At 42.3% G+C, this 22556-nt stretch overlaps 2 protein-coding genes across 4 annotated transcripts in view; one reads left to right on the forward strand and one right to left on the reverse strand.

Annotated features, from left to right (window-relative positions):
* CCNE2 (cyclin E2) lies at positions 1-13508 on the forward strand. Of its 2 annotated transcripts, none has more exons than XM_054630740.2 (11): positions 1-1479; positions 1568-1676; positions 1884-1943; positions 3885-4036; positions 5746-5881; positions 7904-8050; positions 9248-9343; positions 10042-10176; positions 10840-10951; positions 11601-11755; positions 12140-13508. In XM_054630740.2, exons 1-11 carry the CDS (start codon positions 1466-1468, stop codon positions 12239-12241), a joined length of 1218 nt encoding a protein of 405 aa, XP_054486715.1. In that variant the 5' UTR covers positions 1-1465; the 3' UTR covers positions 12242-13508. The 2 variants fall into 2 exon arrangements, with proteins under 2 accessions (XP_054486715.1, XP_054486734.1); XM_054630759.2 differs by having other exon boundaries at positions 1887-1943.
* Positions 13442-22556, reverse strand: part of INTS8 (integrator complex subunit 8) — a 21315-nt gene continuing 12200 nt past the window's right edge. The window contains exons 15-27 of one of the 2 annotated variants that reach the window (XM_054630729.2): positions 21816-22017; positions 21143-21264; positions 19937-20121; positions 18483-18516; positions 17770-17826; positions 17625-17686; positions 16858-16976; positions 15573-15676; positions 14916-14966; positions 14215-14288; positions 14074-14138; positions 13935-13978; positions 13442-13655 (exon numbers count right to left, since the gene is read on the reverse strand). In XM_054630729.2, coding sequence (XP_054486704.1) covers positions 13539-13655; positions 13935-13978; positions 14074-14138; positions 14215-14288; positions 14916-14966; positions 15573-15676; positions 16858-16976; positions 17625-17686; positions 17770-17826; positions 18483-18516; positions 19937-20121; positions 21143-21264; positions 21816-22017 — 1236 coding nt within the window. In that variant the 3' untranslated portion in view covers positions 13442-13538. The remainder of the gene's footprint in view (positions 13656-13934; positions 13979-14073; positions 14139-14214; positions 14289-14915; positions 14967-15572; positions 15677-16857; positions 16977-17624; positions 17687-17769; positions 17827-18482; positions 18517-19936; positions 20122-21142; positions 21265-21815; positions 22018-22556) is intronic. The other variant, XR_013184651.1, reaches the window with a different exon arrangement.

Raw genomic sequence — 22556 nt, forward strand, 5'->3', positions numbered from 1 at the left:
GATCATAATAATAATAATAATAATAATAATGATGATGATGATGTTAATAATGATGATGTTAATGATGGCATAAGTGATGATGGTAGCGATGCTAATGGGAGCGGTGGCCGTGTTGAGGATGGTGGTGATGATAGTAGTGGTGGTGGCGGTACCGGTAGACACGGTGCCGGTGGTGGGGGGTGTGAAGGGGGCACTGGCAGCGGTGACCGGGAGCGGTGAGGCGGGAGAGGTGGCCGGGAGTCGTGACCGGGAGCGGTGAGGCGGGCTGCCTGCCTGCCCGCCCGGGCAGCATTTTGGAGGGAGAGTGACTGAGGAGAGCCTGGGGGGGGATGTCCCCGGGGGCTGCCCCATCCGCAGGGAGCGGAGAGTAGCGATGGCCCGGACGGGCATCCCCGGAGGGAGCAGTGCGGTGGGCCGGGGTGCCGGCGAGATCCCGCCATCGGCTGCCCCCCGCCCCAGCGCGGAGAGCCCCGCGGGAGGCGGGCTGCCCGGTTTTGGAGGGAGCCCGGCGCGCTGGGGGCGGGGATGCCGGCCGAGCAGCTTGGCGGGCTGACCCCGACCGCCCGCCCTGCGCCGCACCCCGGCGGGACCCGGCTCCCTGCCCTGGCCCTTGGAGCGGGGTGCCTGTGGGGACATCCCCTCACAGCCCCGGTCCCTGCACTGGGGGGTCCCGCCGAGGGGTGTCCCGGCGGGGGGTGGGTGTCCCCGCGTGTGAGGCGCCGTCCCGGCAGCCCCTTCCTTCCCCCTCAGGTTTTGGAGGGAGCCGCGCTCTCAGCCAGGCGGGAGCGCGGAGGGGGGGGCGGGGGAGCGGTCCTGCCCCTCCCGCGTCCCCTCAGCACCCTCGGGAGCGGGTGGGTGTCGGATCGGCCCTTCGGGAGGGGAAGGCGGGAGCCGGCGGTGCCCCCAGCCCAGCCTGACCCCGGCACAGGCCGCCGCCGCCTCCCCGCTCGCTGGAAATTGGCGCGGAACCGGCGCGGCGGGAGCGCGGGCGGCGGCGCCCGGCCCATCGCGGCCCCGCCATCCCGGCAGGTGTGGGGGGCATCGCCCCTGAGGGAGCGGCAGCGTCCAAACGTGTGTCTGAGTGGGTGCCTGGAATGGAGGGTGCGGGGGACTAGAGGGGTCACAGCCCCAGGGACCCCCCACACCCTCTTGTGTGGGAAATGTCCCTTTACAACTTCCCTGCCCCCATCCCCAGGCAGCCTGAGCTCAACTGCTGGCATACCTGGGCACCCTGCAGCAGGACATGGAGCTGCGTGTGCTTATACACCCCAGTCATGCTCTGCTTAGGCATTCCTCAGGCCAGGGGAATACTTGTGCCCTTCTGTTTGAGCTGTGTGAACCATGCTGCTCTTTGTGATGAGTTCATGACACAAAGTAGGGAACTTAGTTCTGATTTTGTGAGGACACACTAACTGAACTTATCCTATTACTTTGATCCAGGTAGAGATCTCATAGCCCAGAGAAGATGTCAAGGCGCAGGTAAGCTGTTAGCATTGTACTAAGAGTATCTGTACTAATCTAGCAACTGCTGCTCTCCTAACATCTCATGTCTTTTTACTCTTTGCAGTAGTCGTTTGCAAGCCAAACAGCAGCAGCCACTGTCCTGTCCAGAAGAGGCTCCACAAGAACTGCAAGCACTAGATTATCTCCAGACCAGAAAAAGGAGAACAGCAGAGGTGAGCAATTTGAGCAACTTGGAAAGTTGGATGATACTGAAAGCTCTCCAGTGCATTTGGATGGGACAGTCTTTACTTTGCCATGTTACAAATGGCAAAGCAGTAGGGTAGCAAGAGATTTTCTGAGGCAGGGGTAGCAAGAGATTTTCTGAGCTGTAGGAGGGTGTGCTGGTCACTGTCAGTGTATTGATGTATCTCTCTTTTCAGCAGGAGATTAAGAAAAGAGAAGATGGAAAAATTGCAAAAAAACATCAATACGAAATTAAGGTAATTCAGTTGTGAATACCATTTCAAACTAGGTAAGGGAGTCTGTCTGGTTTGTGTTGGTAGGTGTGAAATCATGCATTCCACACCAGAAAGTATTGAATAGGGGAAGTTTGTATTTTTAAATATTAGAAACTATGGGAGCTTAGCACCTTTTTATCTGTTTTACACATGACTTGATTGCAGATAAAAGATCCTTCAATGTAAAAGCCACTGCAGAGTAAGATTAGGTGAAAAAAAGAGAATGACCCCTGATATTTCAGAACAATTCCATATACAGAGCAGGTTAGGCCTAGAGGCAAGTCTAAACAAGATCACTGCACTTGTTTTAACTTTAGGTGTGGTTTCATGGCCATTTAGTTAAGATTCATAACCATGTGGGCCATCCTTAGTTTCATTTAACAGTTCTTTTGATTATTTAAGTCAATTTAGGAATGTGTTTTCACTAACACAGTAAGCTCTTAAAACCAACAGGCCTTATGGTTTTCTGTTGTAAAGCAGACTAGTAAAATATTATAACTTTATCTTGCAAACAATATTGTTTGTAATTATTCTGTTTGTAAAGTAAATGAGACTAACAGCTATGGTGAAGCAAAACTCTTCTGATTGTGAAGTTTTCTTTGTAAATCTTGAGTAGGGAAAAATGCTGCATAAGTACTTCAGCTGTACCTGGGGTGAAGCTTAAGTGTTAAGTGTTTCAACTTTGCTGAAAGGGGGAAATCCTGTGTCCCTGTCTCCCTGTCTGTTCTTCCTTGATAGCTGGCTGTGCACTCCATCTCCAACCTTGCTCCATTCCTTGAACAAAGCAGTAGGCAGGTTCATCTTGCTAATTTGGCATTAGAAAATAAGTTAAAGTTCTGCCAGGTTAGTGAATTAAGTCAACCCAGCAGAGGGTCTGGCAAGCATTGGAGTGGAACTTGGGCAGTGATGCTCACAGGAGAGAAGAAGGAGTAGGACCTCCCTTTTCTGTTGGTTGTGTTCATTAAGGTCAGTTCTGCTGGAGTATGTAACTTCACTCTTGGGGTACTTCAGTCTGGCTATAAATAGGTTTGGATATACTGAGGTATCCTGTGTAGCTTACCTTGCAAGTCAGCTGCATAGGAAAAGCTTCTGTGTTCAGGGACAAGCGTTGCCATTCTTTGTGAATGGGATTCCCTCTCAACTCCTCAGGGAATAGTTGAAGTTGTGTGACACCATTTTGAAGGCTGTCAGCCATTACAGCATTGCATGTGCTCTAGGGATTTGATATCCCCTTACTCATTGGTTACATACAACCAAATAAGCATTAGTGAAACAAGTTACAGTTAACCAAAGTAATCTAGAATTCCTTCTCTAAGGCTTTCTGCAGGAATACCTTTGCAGTCTTCTCATTTGGAGTCACTGCATCCTATATTTGGCATTGGCAAGCTGAGAGAGAGTTCACAGCTGCTGCTTGCTCAGTGGGTATCTAGCTCTGGAGCTGAGATGGGTGGCTCCTCTCTGGAGCACTAAACTGGAAGATAACAAGTTGCTGAATTTCCACTGAGAGACAGTAAAACCTCCACCCCCTCCTTTCTTTTCCCTCTGAATAGATAAGTAGATTGGACTAGCAACCTAATGTCCTGTGTTTTAGTAGCAATTAATATCTTTGCCTTTTGTACTGTAACTGAGCTTTTCAAGCAATGGATAGGCTACTTGTGGGTTCATAAACTAAAGATGGTCATCTTCCTCAAAGCTGAGTTCCCAAATGCATCCAATTTATTTATATATGTTCCATCTTGGCTATGGAAGGTTTTGTTGGCATTTAATTTTCTTCTTTCTTGGTTTCAGTACTTGAATCAATGCTGAGATCTAGAAAGACTAATGTACGTTAGGTATATTGTTGCTGTTACTGTAATCTACTTATTGCCTTTCTTGCTCTCATAGTAAACAAAGCATTTAAAAGATACCTTGTTTATTTTGCAGAGTTGTTGGCCCCCCACGATAACAGGAGGCATCTCACCTTGCATAATTATTGAAACACCTCACAAAGAGTCAGTAACCACTGACTTCTCGAGATTCAAAAAATACAGATTCAGGAACCTCTTCATAAATCCATCACCTTTGCCAGAACTCAAGTAAGTTTAACAGATGCAGTAACTGTTAATGTCTGAACCACTCTAATAAAATCTCTTGTATGTGCTTATGTAATACACACCTCTACTTGTCTCCTCATCTCACAGAAAATTTGATGTACAAGCAAAAGACAGAATTTCTTGGGTTTGGTTATTTGAATATTTTTTCCCTGATCTTACAAACACACCAGACAGTTTTCACGTTTCAGAGCTGTCCTTTTATAACTTAACACTGGACACTCTAAGGGTTAAGAGGCACATAATAGTTAAACTAAACTTCTTTCAGTGCTATTGGAACTGTGGCCGAAAATATTTAACAAAATTTGCTTAAAGAACTTAAAGTGTTCAAATAAACTTGTGGCAATATCACTGTGCAGGTAGCTTGCTAATGCAATGCAATGTGCTTGGTGTAGTCACAGTTCAGACAGTTGCCCTTCTGCAAAGAGATAGAGCTCAGATCAGGCTGTGTTAGAGGAGTACCCAGTTGCTGTTTGTATCAGCCTGGGGTTTGATGAAAGAGGTGGTAAATTTACTGTAGCATGTTAAGGAAAACTTCTGCCAAGGTAAATGAGAAGAGAAGCAGAACAGGTAGCATTACTTTAAGAGAACCTTTCTATAGATATACCTTGGTGGTTTTTTTGTGCTGGCCCAAACTGGATCAGAACTTTAAGATGCTGCCAGGTGATGCTTTACCTCAAAGACCTGTTCAGATACAGAGCCATGCAAGGTGCTTAATCCTGTTGTTGACAGGCATCTGGTAAAGCTGAACTCCATCCTTTCTGATTAGCTGAATTAGAGGATAATTACTTCTCCAGCCTTCCCTAACTGCTGTAAGAAGATCATAATTCATTTCTCAGTGCCTGTCTGCTAAGTGGAGAGAGTTGTGTATTAAACAAGCAAATATCTCCCCAGCTTCTAACTTATGAGGGCAACACAATGAAACTGACCTGGGTTAAAATATGTAGCAATACCCGTGATCAGCTCTCTCTCCCCTTCTGCTTGAGGAAAGGTAAATACATAACTCTAAAAATTTCAGTAGGAAATTATAATTTCATTGGTTAACATGCTTTTCCTCTTAGTTACCTGCAGGATGAGAAGTGCATCTAAGAAAAAGCCCATATGGATTGATAGTAACAATTACAAATAAAGCCATATTGATGATATAGGCATCATCTTCCCAAACAGACTGGAGCACTAATAAATTATAAGTTAGCAATAAAGAAGAATGTATTTTTTCTCTAAATAGCTTGCTTCTAAGCCTTGAAGTAAGCTAGAAAATAAAGGGATGGATGAGTGACTTTTAAACACTATCTCTAGTTTTTCTCAAGCTAAGCTTATGTATGCTTTATGTTTCCTAAGGAGGAGTATGTTGTTCTTTTTTAGGGGGAAGGGTTTGGTTTTATCTTCTCTCTGAACAGCCACCAAACTAGGCAAAATAGGGAACTCTAGTTGCACATGCAGCTTTGAGTGGCACATGTTCAGTTTTACTGCCTGTTCTGTAGAACTGGGCTTGTTGGTGAGCTTGCCAAGCTGCTGTTGTGGTGATGTAAAATGTTCCAAATATTCCTGCAGTTTTCCAATTACCATAAGGATCTTATAGTATGGAATTTTTCTTTTTGAATGTCTGTAAATAATAAATAATGTGTTTGTTTGGGGTCTTTTTGTGAATTGTGCTTATACTTACTAATGCTTTGTGTAACTTTATTCCATAGCTGGGGCAATTCCAAAGATGTCTGGCTCAACATCCTGACGAAGGAAAACAGATATGCTCACTGCAAACACTTCACATCATTACATTCTAGTTTGCAACCTCACATGAGATCAATACTGCTAGACTGGCTCTTAGAGGTGTGTATCTTTAGTTACTTTATCATGTGTTATGCCTGTGAAGTAGGCAGGTAAAAGCACAGCTTCTACATGAAGATCTCATAGTAGCATGCACAGTTATAAAAAATGGCAGAACTATTTTGCAGCAGAACAAGTGACTGCTTTTGATGCTCTTGGTAAGCTACATCCAGGCTTTCCTAGGCAGGAGGCACTGAACTTCCCCCCAGGACAGTAAGCAGCAGTGTTTAACTTTTGCTCGTGGCACCCTACATCCTGCAAGGGAGAGAAATCTGTTTTTGAGACACTTGTATTGAAATTATGGATCTCTGACTTACGGGGTAGGCTGTATCTAAGCCATGAGAAAACTGCATCTGTTGAGGATTTATGACCTGACCATATCAAGAGCTCTTGAGTGTCAGCCCATGATGCTATTTTCTGATTTCATAGCAAATTTTCAATTTTATCATAGGAAGAAAGCAGAATATGTCAATGGCTGACAGGTAAAGGTTCTTGATACAGACAGCTTCTTATGTGAAAAGGTTACAAATATATTAGCAAGGAATTTCAAGAAAAATTAAAGCTCTTTTTTTTTAATACACTCAATTAAAAAAACTATTCCAATTGTATGCTTCACTAGTTCCTCTAATGTGGAATTCACATGTCACCATTAAATTAATTTGTTGCTTTTTTTTAAATCTTGAACTAGGAAATCATCCAACTTCCAATCAATCAACAGGGGCATTGCTTTTGTCCTGCTCAGTGGTTCTATATGCTGCAGTGGATTAAATCCCAGCAACTTTGAGACCTCTTCAGTAGTTCCCAACAGTCTTCTGTAACATTATAACAGATACTGCTTAACATGACCAAGTGTTATTATATTGGGAAATTACACTTCTATAGAAATTCTGCCATTAATTTATGGGCAGGCCTGGTCTATGCAGTTTTAGCGCTGAATCTTCTTTAGAGCAGTTGTTAATTAATAGTATCAGAGTAACACATCATTTATCAGGTTTAAAAGAGTGGAGCTGTGCTATTTCTGCCAATCAGTTGCATTTTTGGTGGTCAGGAAGGGCTTTAATTTGCAAATGAGCTTCCAACCTTATCTTGAGAAATAGCTTGTAGTAGCAAGATTATATTCTGACGTTGTATCCAAGTAAAATAATGAAGTGGCTGGGATCTATTCCTTGGATGTTCTTTTCTGTTCTTGTTCTTTACTGCAAGTAGATTGTAAGTAATTAATGGATATCTAACTGCTTTCTAGCTGTGAAAGGGATATGGAGTTGCAGAAGAGCTGGATATGTGGTAGCCCCTCCCAGTTCAATTAGAGATTAGATGAAAAAGTAGGGCTCTCCCTAAGATCTCCAGGTCTGGGCACTCTCCTTTCTTGTTTTGTTGAACTGGCATTTGAAACACTTTGATACAATGCGAGTATTAAAAGTTCTCCCTGCCAGGGAAACCAGCAATGGGATGGAGCAGATGGCGGCTCCTGCAGTTTTGTTCCTGCTTAGTGAGGCTGTTGGTGTGCCTGAGGGGCTGCAGGCAGTGCTCCTGGCCTGCCAGCACAGCCCACTCCAGCAGGAACTTCCAGGCTTTTTTGCTGTAGAGCCCAAGATTTTTATTTTTTAGTGGCTCTGCCCTGGGACAGACCTACTGGGAATTCAGCAGGGATTTGACTTCAGCTTGAGGCTTGGAGAGTATTCTTAATCAAGATAATTAGTGTGTGTATGTGTAGGTGTTGCTGTTTTATTGGGGTTTTTTCCTCCACGGGCTTTCTTCTTTCAGTGGAAAAATGGTTGCTATTTAATTTGGAAAAAGTATTTCTTGAAAGTCTGTTAGTACATCATAGGCAATTCACATTTAGGTGGGAGCATGGGAAATACCTTTTCCAATCCCATGCTAACCACTGCATCACACCATACCTTGGTATGTGAAGCTTTGTGTGTGCAAAAGATGAACCTGCATTTTGCTGTTAAAGCTTGAATATTCCAGTGTGTGTACACAGAGTTTTATAACAGAACTTTTGGGTTTTTTCCCCTGTTGTAGGTGTGTGAGGTGTATGCACTCCACCGGGAAACCTTCTACCTAGCTCAAGACTTCTTTGATAGATTCATGTTGACACAAAAGAACATTAACAAGAGCATGCTTCAGCTCATAGGAATTACCTCATTATTTATTGCCTCCAAACTTGAGGTAAGAAGCTCTGTTACAGGGAGGAGGATATTGAATTTGGAGTAACTAAAAAGACAGTGATAACAATTATTTAATGTCTGAATCCTTTGAACCTTGGGGGTGTATGTACAACACTGAAGGTCAAAAGGGGAAATTTTTTTCTCTTCCTTCAGTTGTGCATTTGTCAGTCTCTCAGAGAGTAGTTTTTGTCCTCCCTTTCTCCAGCAGCAGGGAAGAGACCACATAAACTTTAAAGGCATGCAAATGTGCTAGAAGTAGTTTTGTTTTGTCTTGTCTTTTTCCAAATATACAGCAGTTGGCAGACAATCTCAGGAATGGGTGTGGGACTTCAACAAAACCAAACCTAAGTCTCAAACTGCCTGTACATCAGGCTGATACCCTTACAACATTCTCCATTTAGCAGAGTGTGAGTCCTGAGGGCAGCAACGGTGATACCTCACATTGTGTGCTACATCCATGGGCCAAGAGCTTTTGTGTGATGCATAGTGGGCTAGACTGACAGGAGAACTTGGGTTTATCTTGGAACCCCCAGATGTCACTGTGGTTCCCAAAGCAAGGTTGTACATATGAGCAGTCATTCCTATCTTAAGGAATCGCATGGGGCCATCGTGGTCACAGAGCCAGCTGGTAGGGAAGCACTTTTGCTGGCAAGCTCTCTTCTACTTACCAAACTATGCTTGGCCCCAGCTGGCATGACTGGCTTAGCAAATTTCCTTGACCATCTCTGCACCATGGATTTTGACAGTTGCAGTGGCTGGTTGTGGGATGTTTTCCTTTTTTTTCAGCTTTTTTCTTTGTATTTTTTTTTAATTGATGCAATTACATCAACACTGACAATGTTGTACTGTACCAGTCAGCCATCTGTAGGAGAATTGGGATGATGTATGTTTTTACAGCATTGGAATGGCTGAGTAGAAAGATCTATAAATGATAGGGTGTTCTGATTGCTTGGTCAGCATTTGTTTCCCCAGAAGCTCAAAGGGTTGCAATAATCCATTGCACTGTACAACAGATACTAAAATCCAAGTAGGTTGTCTGTAAGTTTTATGTCAGTTTTTTCATATAATGAAAAAAACCACTGTTGTAGCATAAGAAATGTTAACATGTCAATATGGACAAAAAAGTATTTCCCAGTATCTTCTCAACCTTTCTTAGAACTGTAAGGTACACTCATCTTCATTTTCTCTCCCTTTAAAGGAAATCTACGCTCCTAAAATACAGGAATTTGCTTATGTCACTGATGGTGCTTGCAGTGAAGAAGATATTGTAAGAATGGAACTTATTATGTTAAAGGTAATAATTTGCTGTGTTTGTAAGTGCTGGGTGAAAGACCCTCCAGCTGAGCCTTCTGTTTTAATGTCACTTACTTGCTTAGGAAAAGGAACTTGTCCCTGTTTCTGTACAATAGTGGAGCCTTTGTTGTGTGTGTGTGGAGCTCTGACACCCTAGCAGGGATGCAATCCCTGACTGGTAGAAAAGGGCAGGTTTCTCATGCTTGTGTGAATGTAAAAGCTCTCAACAGTGCAGACATCCAGTGCCAACATCCCCTGCTGTCCAGGAACAGGGGCTTGCTCTGGAGAGACAGGCAAAAACTTCACACTGCTTGGTGCTCCTCGTGTTGGAAAGGATCTATCTTTACCAGCACAGGACTCTATATATTTATTCTTCCTTAATAGATATGAGCTGTACGTTCACACAGCAAGCCCAAAAGCTTGAGAAAATATTAATTTCCCAGCTTCTGAATGGAGAAGACATGTAAAATCCAACTGCACAGGTGAAAGGATACAGATTTGTGCTGATCCTAATACAGCCTTTTCAAAAAGCAGTGAGAATGCAACCCAAAAAGAATACTTGTACTTAAAATTGTAAATAATTTTTGGTGTGTTTTAAGGATATGTGCAATAATCTCAGGAGAGGTATAGGAAGAAATCCGAGCACAAAACTATCCTTGAGTGGTTTATGGCACTTAACTGTTTGTTAAATATTTGCAGGCTTTAAAATGGGAACTCTGTCCAGTGACAATTGTCTCTTGGCTGAACCTCTATCTTCAAGTGGATGCTCTGAAAGATGTTCCAAAAGTACTGCTACCTCAGTATTCTCAGGAAAAATTCATTCAAATAGCCCAGGTAAGTAGTAAAATGTTGGAAAATGGTTCTTGGAGCAGTGACAAGTGCTACTGAACATTACACCCTGAAAGCCACTTTGTCCTAAGGGTTCCCTTGTTTCCCCCTCACCTGTTTGTTACTTTGTTAAGGAATGTGCAAGTTTGACTCCACCAAAGAAATTCAGTTTTGCGGACAATTACCCCCATGTTTCTCATCTCCCTGCTTTCACATACTTTAAGACTTTTCTGTGTGCTGGAAAAAGAAAAAAACCATTTTATTTCTTCAATCACTCCAGCATTCTGTAAACAGTAGTGACCGCTCTGAGAGGAAGGTGGATCATTTTGGACTCTAGGCTGTTTTTACCTGTGTTGCCCTTAACAGTGTTTCTGTGTAATTGCCAAGACGGCAGCCTGGGGAGTGTTTTGACTATTTTGGAAGAGCTGTGGTTCTGTTTGTACAGGCATGTGTTGTGCCCAGCCTCAGAGAGGCTAACTGAGGCCGGGTAGCTCAGTGGTGTAAATACTGCACTAGGTAGTGTTTAAATTTGAAGACAATACCTTCCTGGAGCTCAGCCCTGTTCTGGGGCACAGGCTGTAGGAGGACTGCTGTGTGCATAGCTCTCTCTGAGAAAGGATCATGCTAGAGTATCAGCTTGTTAACACTTGTTACTCTTCATGTCCTCAGCTTTTAGACCTGTGTATTCTGGATGTGAATTCTTTGGACTTCCAGTACAGAACACTAGCTGCTGCAGCACTCTGCCACTATACCTCAATCGAAATAGTTAAGAAAGCTTCAGGTAAGATGCCTCTGCAAAGCTTGGCCTTGTGGGGCAGGGAATTCCAGAAGCTGTCACAGACCCAAATTTGCTTAAGATGGTATTGGTTTACTAAGCTGCAAAGACCAAAACCTACATGGACACTAATATTTGTTCTGTGTGCTTCTTTTCCTTCTAATTTCACTTCCTATCACTATTTCAGATGTTACAAAGACTCAGAAGAAGGAAACACCAGCAGTGAAGCTTTTGCTGAGGAATTGAAACATTTATTCTTGCTTGTGGGCTAATATTTGCTCTATGGCTTCCAAGTGTTTGGGGAATCATTAGCTATATATTTGGCCACTTTTTCTCCTGAAATGTAGTTTTGAAGCAGTCGTGCATGTCTGTCAGCAACAGCCAGTGTGTTTTTATAGCATGACCCACAATCTTGTGTTCAAGCCACAAGTCACTTCAGCCTCCCCTGGAGAGCAACAACCCTTGTGCCCTCCATTCACCCTCTAGCCACCACCCTTTTAAATAACAAGCATAAGGAAATGTTGGCTGTTTCTGGGATGATGTTCCTGAATTGTTATCTGCAGTATTACTTATTGTGTTTTTTAACTCATGGCCATATGGGAACACTGCAATTCCCTCATGATTTCTAAATATATTCTGGTGTTCTACCCTTCAGGCTTAGATTGGGACAGCATTTCAGAGTGTGTACAATGGATGGTTCCTTTTGTGAATGTGGCAAAAAAGTTCCCTGTGAAGCTGAAGAACTTTAAGAAGGTTGCAGCAGAAGATCGACACAATATCCAGACCCACACAAATTATCTGGACATGCTGGTACGTGGTTTGTGGATGTGCAGTTTGGGCAGCTGAGAGTTCATTACACATCCCTTGTCCTGAGGCAGCTTTTGAGTGGCCAAAGCACCTCCTTGCTGCCACCCGGCCTGGCTCACCTCAGGGAGTGAGTGCCCAGCCACCAGTGCTGCTGTAAACAAACAACACGTGCTTTACCCTAACACTCCCAGCACACACTTGCATTACCAGTACAGGGGAGATGTTTGTATCTTTGTTATGCAATGTCGCTTTGGTTTTCTCAGTATCCTGACTCTAGAGCACTTGAGCTGTGTGAGTGGCGTGAGGAAGCACTGCTGCCTCCTCCTGCCACAAAAAAGGAGACCTTGTCACAGGTATTAACTGCTGTCTTCTTTCCCCAATATGCAGGAAGAAGTGAACAGTGCAGTAGTGTCTACTGCCCCAGGGCAGTTATCACCTGTGTTAACAGGAGGAATAATAACCCCTCCCAAAAGCACAGAGAAGAAATGAAATACAGTCAATTGTCATGAACAGATTCAGAAACAGGACTTGGTGCTTCAGAACAAGACCACACTAAGGGTGACTCATGCTCTTCACTGCTATTAAAGATTTGGGCAGTAAAAGACACAGCAGATGGAAACAGACCAGCATCCTCCTACAGACTTGACAAAAAGAGCTCAGCTGAGCATTGCACCCTGCTTTCACAAGAGCCTGGATCACCTTGGTCTATTCTGACATGACGTAATGGTGAGAACTGAATTCTTAATTTATGACTTTGAAGAACATCTTTAAATATGGCTGGGTGGCGAGATTTGTCCACTCAAGCTTATATGGCAGACTTGCTTTAATTTGGGTTAGATAGCAGGAGAATATTGACAGCTTGTACGTATTACCTCTTCTTGACCCTTTTTCTTTTCCTGGGAAGGTCAGAGCTCACTCGTGTCAGTCAGTCAGTCCCCCCAGCTCAGGTGCAGTATTACAGGGGCCTGTGGGTAAGCAGTTCATGTCTCTGAAACCACTCCATGTGTGCAGGACACTGCAGCCAGCCTTCTGTCAAACCTCAGCTCCACAGGAGGCTGATGTGTTTAAGGCCCTTTAGGCCTGCCATGAACTTCAGTTTTAGTGTATCACTGACCTCAGGTAAGAGTACCAGCAAAGAACCTGCTGCTGCAGTAACCCTAACTGGAAGAAGTACAGTCCCCAGCCAGCCACGTTGCACCAAGAAAGAAAAGCATGAGAACTGGAGAAGGTGTGGAACAAAGGGAGCCGCAGGTACTCTGCAACCACGCACGTCATAGGAACAGTATTTTAAACTGTGGAGCTGTATGCCAGCAGTGTTTATAAACAGCATTAACTACTGTGTTTTCCTCGGAATACTCACTACCTCCGAGTCACTTCTGTGATGAAGGGCAGTACTGGGAAAGAAGGGTATCATTCATCTTCCCTCTTTCATGATGCTCCAATCCGTGCTGCACACCCAGGGACAAGTGTTACATTACACTGAGCAGCCCACGAGGCTGCACTAGAGCATCAAGTGCCACCCACATCCACTTTACACTCACAACTTTGCAAACTTGAATTCATGTCTTCTCAAACAAGCCATTGTGGAACTAGCTGCAGTTGCTTCCAGCCTTCTGTACAGTTTGTAAAAATAAGGGGTTTATTGTAAGATTTCATCTATTTCTAAGAAGAAAGATACTAGACTGTAAATGTTGTACAAAAATTTAATTGAATTTTTAAAAATAATAAAGTCTTGAAAGATTTTTTTCCACTTTTATACATTTTGTAATCATCTCCCAGCATTAGCCTAAAAGTAAAGTTTTGCCATTGCTTGAAGAAATTTCTTTTTCCTTCTCTGAGCAGCAAGCTGTAGGACTTCCTCGGGATTGCTGGCATTCAGCTCTGTCTGGCCAATGGCTTTTATCTTGAAACAAAAGAGGAGACACAACCAACATGAGGCCTTCCAGTAGAGCTGTTTAATTTCAAGGCACTTTCAGCACTAGTTCCATGGGTGATTTATTTCTGTATTTATTTCCTGTATGCCCCATCACCCCACCCCTTCAGCCACAACTTTATGTAAGCACCCAGATTCTAAAATAATTGTATGATGAAATTAATACTGGAACTGAAACCACCTTTGCAGAGGTGATTTTAGACAGGGAAAGACTCAAAAGTAAAGTCCCAGCACCCTGGGTTAACTCACTGCTATTTGCCGCTTGTCTGTCTCTCCTCTTTTGTGGTGGAGATCTGAGGATGAGTTAAGAAAAGTCACTTAGGTAGGTAATGGACTTTTTCTCAGCTGTCAACATCCCAGCATGTGTGGTATTCCAGCAAAAGGATACATGTCAAGTATTCCAAGATGGTGACATCCCAGATGTATTCATAGTAAGAATCCATGGCATCGTGACTGAAAGACAAAGCAGGTTAACTGACAGAGTCACATACTGTGTTTAGGCATCTATAAACTTTGTTGTAACATTTACCTGTTCTGTTCCTGCAGTGCCTTAAAAGCAGTTTTATAGTCTACTTCTCTGAGGAACTGGCACAAAATAGCTACCTGTAAGGAAAGACTCAGTGATTCTGGCAGCCTCAATTCCCCACAAACAAACCTTCCACACAATGCCTTGTTCATTCCACTCCTTTTCTAGACCTAATCTAGACCTTGTTACCAGGGCAAGCAAGTTCTGAGCACCTGAACACAGATCATTCTCACACAGCAGTGGCAACAGCTACAAGAAAAGGGGATTGACTCAAGAAGGGAGTGACTTGGCTTCCAGGTTTCCAAGTGCATTTAAGAGCTTTAGAGTGCAGTACAAGCTTTGTTACTTCTTGGAGAATGACTGACCCCATGGATCAGCAACAGCACCTAAGTTATGACAAGGCCAGGTTCCCAACACCACCCCACAGATACCTCCTCTCTTTAAAAAAAAAAAAGAAGTCTATATTATCAGAGAAAAGTAGAGCAAAACAGCCCAAGACTACTTCTACTTTTTACATTTCCAAGTATGTGTTTATTTACTCACTAATTTTAGTCCTCTAACCGACCCAGAAGCAAAGGTAACAAAGCCTACTCTACTGAGTTTGTATTTCCAAGGGAAGTTGAATTTAGTATTTTTTAAATTTATCCCCCTATATAAATATTTATAAGCAAATTTTTTAGTAAATGCCATGTTTCACATCTTACCTGGGTGTGACAATTGAGTAAAGAACAACACTTGATCATTCTTTTTATCACCTACAGAAAGGTTAAAAACAAAACACATTCTGAAATGCTTGTTTTGGAACAAACTGCAATTTTTACTGTTTTTTACTTTGAGGAACCACCTAAATAGCTATCTACATTCTTCTACCCCCTAGAAACTCCCAGGCTTTAGCACATCCCTATTCATCACTATAGTGATTCCCAGCACAGTAGGATCCAGATGTTTTCAGCAGCTGGAGCTCAGGTGAGCACTGCTGGTGAGGCAGGGCTGCTGCACTGTTCTGAGCAGCTCCAGGGATGGTCACACCACACACTGATGGGGCTCTGGGCTTTTCCATTTGCTCTCCACTGCCCTGGTGTCCCACAGTGCTTTCCCAGCATACAGCTCTGCAGGCTCTATGAACTAACAGAAAAGCCTTCTGTGGTTCAGCAAAGGAGAAGGCTCAGATTTTCTCTGGCTTTCAAGCAACAAGCCAAAAAAGAAAAGGACTGCTGAGGACATGTGTTCCTAAATGCATCAAGATATAACACCTCACATGCTACAGGAAAGTGTTTGTGCTGGACACTTTTGTCTCTACATAGAATCAGGATGCTGACTGAATCCAAAGAGAGATTTTGGCAAATCCCACTTCAGCTCACCTGGTCTGTGTATACATCTGGTGGCACCATCTTATTAAAGAAGTCCGAGCATACAGCTCCTGCCTGTAGGTAATAGTGAAGGGCTGCTGAATACTGATTAGTTGCTGCCAAGGGAAAAAAGCAAAATAAGGTCTCAAAAGTAAATACAGCAGTTATTTAATACTCAGATCAATTGTTTATAGAATTATTCAGATACATATCTCATAGCTGAATTCTACTGGGAAAATGACTTGTGCTCCATTGTTTAAAAAGCATGGACACACAAAGTGGTTACATAGTGGTAGATGGAAAAACTACACAATCAGGGAAATAGCACCACAGGCAAATTTCTGCCTTTTGGAGATTACTTTTTATTTTTTTCAGGCAGTTGATCTTGAATCCATCAGCCTTAGAGTGGAAGTTTGTTTTCAGTGAGCTGAGCACACACAGGTAGTGAAGGAGTTGAGTTGGTGTGAGTGAGAACAGCACTCTCATGGCTCTGCACTACTTCACTCCCAGAAATCCCTTCCTGCGCTGCAGAGAAGGCAGCAGCCTCTGGGGCTCTGTGGCAGAGCAGCCTCCTTGCCCATGGCTGCTGAAATACAGGCCACTGCCACTGCTCCAACCACTGCTCTTTTAAACACCAGCTCTGAGGCTCCCTGCATAAATGTCCTCCTTCTGGGGTGCTGCTGCACTTTGTACAGGCAATAAACACTGGAAAACAGGTTTATAACCCTGAATTACTCTCCCACATGTAACATGACAGCACTGAGCACTGCATTAAGACTCCTCCTCTTACCCCAAGGGTTATAAAGCTGTAGCTATTCCTCATTTACAAACCCTTCCTCATACTTCCTCATTCACAAACCCTTGATACTTGCCTATATAAAATACAGATCCTCTCCACTCTGCTCATCTTGTGCTCCACTGAAGCTGATCTCCACATTTAAAAGCAACCACTATTCACAACTTTCCATTCACTTATAAAACACTGAAGTGCCATGGTTTTGCACAATTACACCACTCAAGGACCAACTGCACTAGAAGAGTGAAGTTAAGGGTAACTATCAAAGTTTTCCTTACCCTAAAAGCAAGTCTGCATGACCTATCAGAAGCTCAGGCTATCTCTGGGCTTAGACACCTTCCCAGACAAATCCACCAACACCACTGCATCTGAAGATTTTAAACTCATATATCACTTAAACTTCTTTTCATAAAAGGAAATACAAGGAAGGTTATGTCAAACAAATCTCAGAGCAGCAAGGCTCCTCTACACATGTTAAACACAGACATTGGTTTCACTTACCAAAATAAATATCTGCCTGAATAATTAACCAGAAGTGGTTGTTTGCATTGATAGTCAAGGCATAGCTGACCAGCTCTTTTACTGTAATAGCTACAGCTTCAAAGTCCACTGATTGAAGACTAAAAGGAAAAAGAAAGAAAAATAATTCCTAACTTAATGCTTTGTTTTTTTAATCACTAACGATTTCCCCTCTAGCTGAAGTCCAAAGCACCTTGCCTTAAGTGTGAAGCATAACTAACTCCAGAAAGGATTTTGTGTTGACTAAGACTACTGTTGTTACAATACACTAAATCTGACTGAACAAATACAGCCTTCACAGACTTGAACAAAAAGCCAGAACTAAACCAGATTCTGAGATCCCACCCCACAGAGCCTCTAAATTTCAGTGGAGAAATGCAGTTCAATACAGTCAGAATAAATCAATATGTACCATTTGCTACTTCCGATTTTGGCTATTATTCAAACACATCTCAAAAAATATTAGTGATTCCATATTAAAGTATTATATAGTTCAGATATAGTGAACATATAGTTCAATAAAGCACACAGATTAAAAGCCATATTTTTTCTTCTCCTCTTTCTTCTTTCCCCTATCTCCATCAGGACATCAAACTAGGAACAAAACTCTCCATGTCCTCAAACCAACCTTCCCAGAGACAGAATGGGGGCAGTGATGCCTTTACTTGGAGAGACCACAGTAACAGTAACTGGGACCAAACCCATCACACACAGTATTTTGAAAAAAGTGGTTTTAATCATCATCTTACTTGGGGATGGATGAGGGCCAGATAGAAATGTGTTCTGCTGCAATATCATTCACAATGTCTTCCTAAGAGAAGAAAGATGGTGTGAGAAATCAGAACAAGAAACATTTCAAGAAAACCAAGAAAGACTTTGCCAATATATACTAACCCGAACATTATGAAGTTTGACAAACAGGGACAATATTGTAGTTAGAACCAATGGTTCCTGCAGGGGAAAAAAAAATATTCCCATGAACTGACAAAACTCCACTTTCTTCCCTAAGCTTTAAAACTATGTAGGAAGTTATGCACTCATTACAGTTTCCTATTGAAATAGGACAATATTTTGTTAAGAGATCTGCAACACAAGGATACTGCAAGAATGCTTCTGTAGAAAGTTTTTAATTACTTCAGATTTTCTTGAATGACTCCTTGAATGTAAACTTTACTTTTGTTTTACGCATCTTTATGTTGTTTCTGTGATTACTACCTAACCTTAAACTTAAGCTAGGTTTACTACAACTTTCTATGCATTTACAAACCCAGAAGCTATAAACAATTTCCCTCCTTCTTACTTCTGCTGCTTAGTATGATGCATGTAGCAGCTTCTGTCTCCCTCCAAAAGGAATGCTTTGCTTCGTGACAGCTGCAATAAAATACACTCCCAATGTAAACAGATCTCCATCAGAATTCAGGGTAATTTTTTTACAAGCTATTCCACACTGCTATATGCCAGGTATAGCAAACTCAGACGTTTTTCAGCCATACAAAGCACCCATATAACTGTTAGATTTTCTGGAATTTAACACAAAAACTCCAGAAAAATACTACACCAAAAGGATGCTTTGGTTGCAAACATATTTTCAACACCATTTGACTTACCCGAAGCTTTTTGATGAAGGACAACAATTCACTCCTAAATTAGGGACACAAATAACTGTGTAAGTAATCATCCACAATAAAGAATATATGCACACTTAAAACAAGAGTCAGTAGAGAAAATTCTTCACCTGCTAAAATACCCCTTCACCTCTAAGTTTACAAATGTAGAGCATGTAAATGAAAATGCTCGACCAGCCCATTCACTTTATTACAGTTACTAGCAAATTTTACACCAAAAATAGGTTAAATATGTTCTTCTACCAAGCTATAAAAGGCATGAAAATCACAGAAGGCAACCAAAGGGTTGACTCTAAAGGGGAAATCAATTGAACTGTACCGCAATTCCCCAAGCTAGCTTTGCAGCAATGACCTACACACTTACAGAAGAGGGTACACAGTGATCACTTACAATGTACTTCAGTTTCCTTGTAATGAACATCAGAAATTGTCACCACAGGACAATCAAGACAAGGACAACCTTTGGAAAAGTTTTCACTACTTCTTTTCCATAATAACAACAGGGTCACTGCCCTTTACTTGCCCTTTTTGTTTGAATCAGAGGGATGAGGAAAGGTTCAGTAACCTGGAGTACAGCTGTACTCCTTTTCCTTGCCAGAGTACACAACTGGAAGCTGCAGCACATTGGTACCCCCTACACCTGCCCCAGAGCAGCGTAAGCAAACGCAGCTGGCCTTTAGCACACCTTAACCTGATTAGCTCAAGGAAGGCAAAGACACAGAGGTTTGACAGAGGCACCTCTCCCAAGGCTTTAACGTGGAAAGCTGTTCAATACAGTCACACAAGCCAAACTGTACCATATTAGACAACTTATACTTAGGCTCAGACTTCAGAACAGGCCAAGAACTGGACAAATCAGATGCCAGCACTGGACAAATCAGAGTCCTGAATCAGTCATTTGAGGCTAAGGCTGCTAAGGTGTCTGACAGAGAAGACTCTTGACCAGAGTAATTTGATTTTCTTACTCTGCAGAGTTTAGCTGAATTAGAATTTCATTTCAAGACTGAGTAACATTTAACTTTAGACTCACAAACAAAGCTAAGTATAGATACCCATGCTGTGAGGTATGTGCTTGATACAGCTATAAAAGTATAAAACTGATACACAATAATTCAATTTGCTGCAAAGCAGATACCTCCAGCCATCAGCTCTACTGCCCTCTAGATGCCATTGACTTTATTGGTTATAATGGGAGCACAGCCACATATGCTTCAGTTTCTGCAGGGAGAGCTGCCTCCCACACACTCCTCTTCTGCCTCTGAAAAGGAAAGCCAGCACATCCTTCCTAATACTCAACTCCCACAGTGGACAGGATTTTTACTCAGATCTTTAGCTGCTGCCATCACTCTAAAAGTGGAATCCAGACAATTTTTGATGAGAACATGGGATCAAACAAACCATTCAAGCCATCTTCAAAAATAATTTCAGAACCATACCTGTACATAATACCCAATGTAGACTCCCTGTGTTTTATCAAACTCACTCTTCCATCATTGCCACGTTTGTGCTGGTTGGATACACTGCAGATTTGTACAACAACTTCCCAGAGATCTTTAGCTGTGCGTCGACTTTCTTTGGGACCTGGCAGTTCCTTGCACGTAGCAGCCAGCAACTGGCCCAGCTATGCAATGCAACAGAAAAAATACAGGAACTAAGGCTCCTCTGCATATCATCTACAGCAAAGGAATTACTGGCCCTTAAATGGCTAAGCAAGTGAGTTTAAATTATGAACTACAAAGGAATGTGACTAAATTTTGCAGCAGAGAACACTAATGAAGAAGCTGGAGAACAGGAATTAAACAGAGCATTTTTCCATTTATTAGCTTCCTTGGTGTGCATTTCATTATTAAAAGCTCCAGAAAACAAACATAAATTACATAAAACCTAACCCCCATAAAATATGGGTTAATGAAGACTGTCTCTTTAGAACTCATTTAACTTCCATATAGTAATTAATCTTAACTGAAACTGGCACAATGGTTATACAAAAAAGCTGAACCTCAGAACAGAAATTAGGAAGTATCATAGGTAAGCAGAGCAGGGTAAAAACAAACCTGTCCTGTAATACAACCTGCCTTCTGCTCCATGGCCTAACTGTGAAGTAGAAACATTGGTGCAAAACAATTTTGAAAACAAAGTTTCAAAGAAGGCAGGGCTTGAATGTCTCCAAAAATTCAAACACCAGCGTTGGGTAAAAAACCAGAACTCTTACAGTGCATTTGGAACACAAGTATCTCAGGAACAGAAAGAAAGCCAGACTTGAAAACAGACATCTGCACACTTCTCATACTTCTTACATAAACCTAGGCTGAATTCCAGCTGAGAGGAGAGTCCTTTAGGAAGTGCTACAGCTTTTCAACCATGGATCATAACCACACACCCCTGATGGAACCAACCTTAGCTGGCAGACAACAAGGGCCAAGATTTCATGTGCTCCTGCAGCACAGCTTCCATGTTTTTTGTCAAGTTCTAAACATGCTTGTTGCTTAGCCCTACTATGTTCTACCCCATACTTAATTCATTACAGCCACAGAGCCCCACACTCTTAAGCAGAAGGCTACTTGCTTTGAAAAGTACAAAATACTTCAACAAAAAAAAGTCAATTACAGTCTGAGAAAGCCTTGAGACTGAGCACTTGTTACCTTCACATAAGGATTAGTCTGAACCAGAGGTAATGGAACTTGCATGGTCAAGTACTCGTTCTCACACCAGTTTAACAGGAAGGCAACACATTCTTCAGCTATAACTTGTCGAAGAGGAATATCTAAAAGGAAAGGGATTCTTTGTTTAACTTTTTATTTTTGAGAGAACAGTGTTGTAAAATGGTGTTGTATGAAAATAAGCATATCCAATTCCCTCTAATCAGCTGTTTTTGCTCCACAGCTATCACAGGAAAATATGATGCTTAGCCCAACGGGAGACCTCACCTCTGGAAATCAGAAGCAACAAGGGTTTCACCTAATCACACCAGTACCATGTTACTCTCTTCTTGTGAAACCAGGAGAAAGCTTTAACAACTGGCAAAACCCTTCAGCAGAAGTGCAGAGATCTTTATCCTGTTCAAGTCCTTTAAGTGGCACTGAATAGAAACTGTCAATGTTTAGCAACAGGTAGGCATCATGCTTACTTCCAAATTCTAAAAACTAATAAAACTTCTGAAGACTTACTAAAACCAGTGTCAAAGTCTGTTTTTCCACTTACGCACCTAAGTGGTTCATCTGCAATACAAAGTTGTTTTATTTTGCTGTGGATTTTTTCCCATTCTCTCAAGGTTTGTGCTTTACTGCATCCTCAGAAAGACAGTCATGTACTTACCAGGTACTCTCATTTCCAAATATCCTCGGACTCTGCTTATAAGATCAGAAGGAGGACGTTCTCCAGAAGCACCAGGTCCAGCTTCATGAGTGTAAATGTCCAAAAGCAGCATTTCATTGAGCATGACCTGACGGAGCTTTGGGGAAAACTCTGTCACAAGTTCCAAACAAGCAGCAAAAAGCTGTTTTGCATGGACAAAATCCTGCAATAAAAATTATATGCATTAATGATTCCTAACAAATTCATAAGGGGAAATACTACCAGCTAAAGTGCAATCAGCTCTATCTTGGCTGAACCAGCCTCAGCACCCATTAGCATCAGCATTGCTCAAGTATCTCACAGTGTCTACTTATGAGTCCTTTGGACTTGCTATTAAGCTTAAGAGTTCCAGATCTTCTGAAAACAAAACAAGGAGTTTAAGCAAAAACATGCTAGAACCAACTACTGGTATGCTTGGTACAATTTTGTTTTAGCTGCAGTTTAGCAAATTTGTCAATTACAAGGAAAACAGAAGAGTATTCCAATAAATTCCTTATGTAATACACTTATTCAAAAGAACCACACTTCATATCAGTAAATCAAATCACCACTGGATGTAGATGCCACACGATCTAGAACAACATAATCAAAACTTTATACGAATGAAATTATCTCCAGGCCCAACTCACTGGAAAGCCATCATCTTTGCTCTGCTGATGAAACTTTGAGAGACAGAAATCCTTATCCATTACACAACACATG

The sequence above is a fragment of the Agelaius phoeniceus genome, chromosome 1 (genome assembly GCF_051311805.1).
Source record: "Agelaius phoeniceus isolate bAgePho1 chromosome 1, bAgePho1.hap1, whole genome shotgun sequence".
Taxonomy (NCBI): Eukaryota; Metazoa; Chordata; class Aves; order Passeriformes; family Icteridae; genus Agelaius; species Agelaius phoeniceus.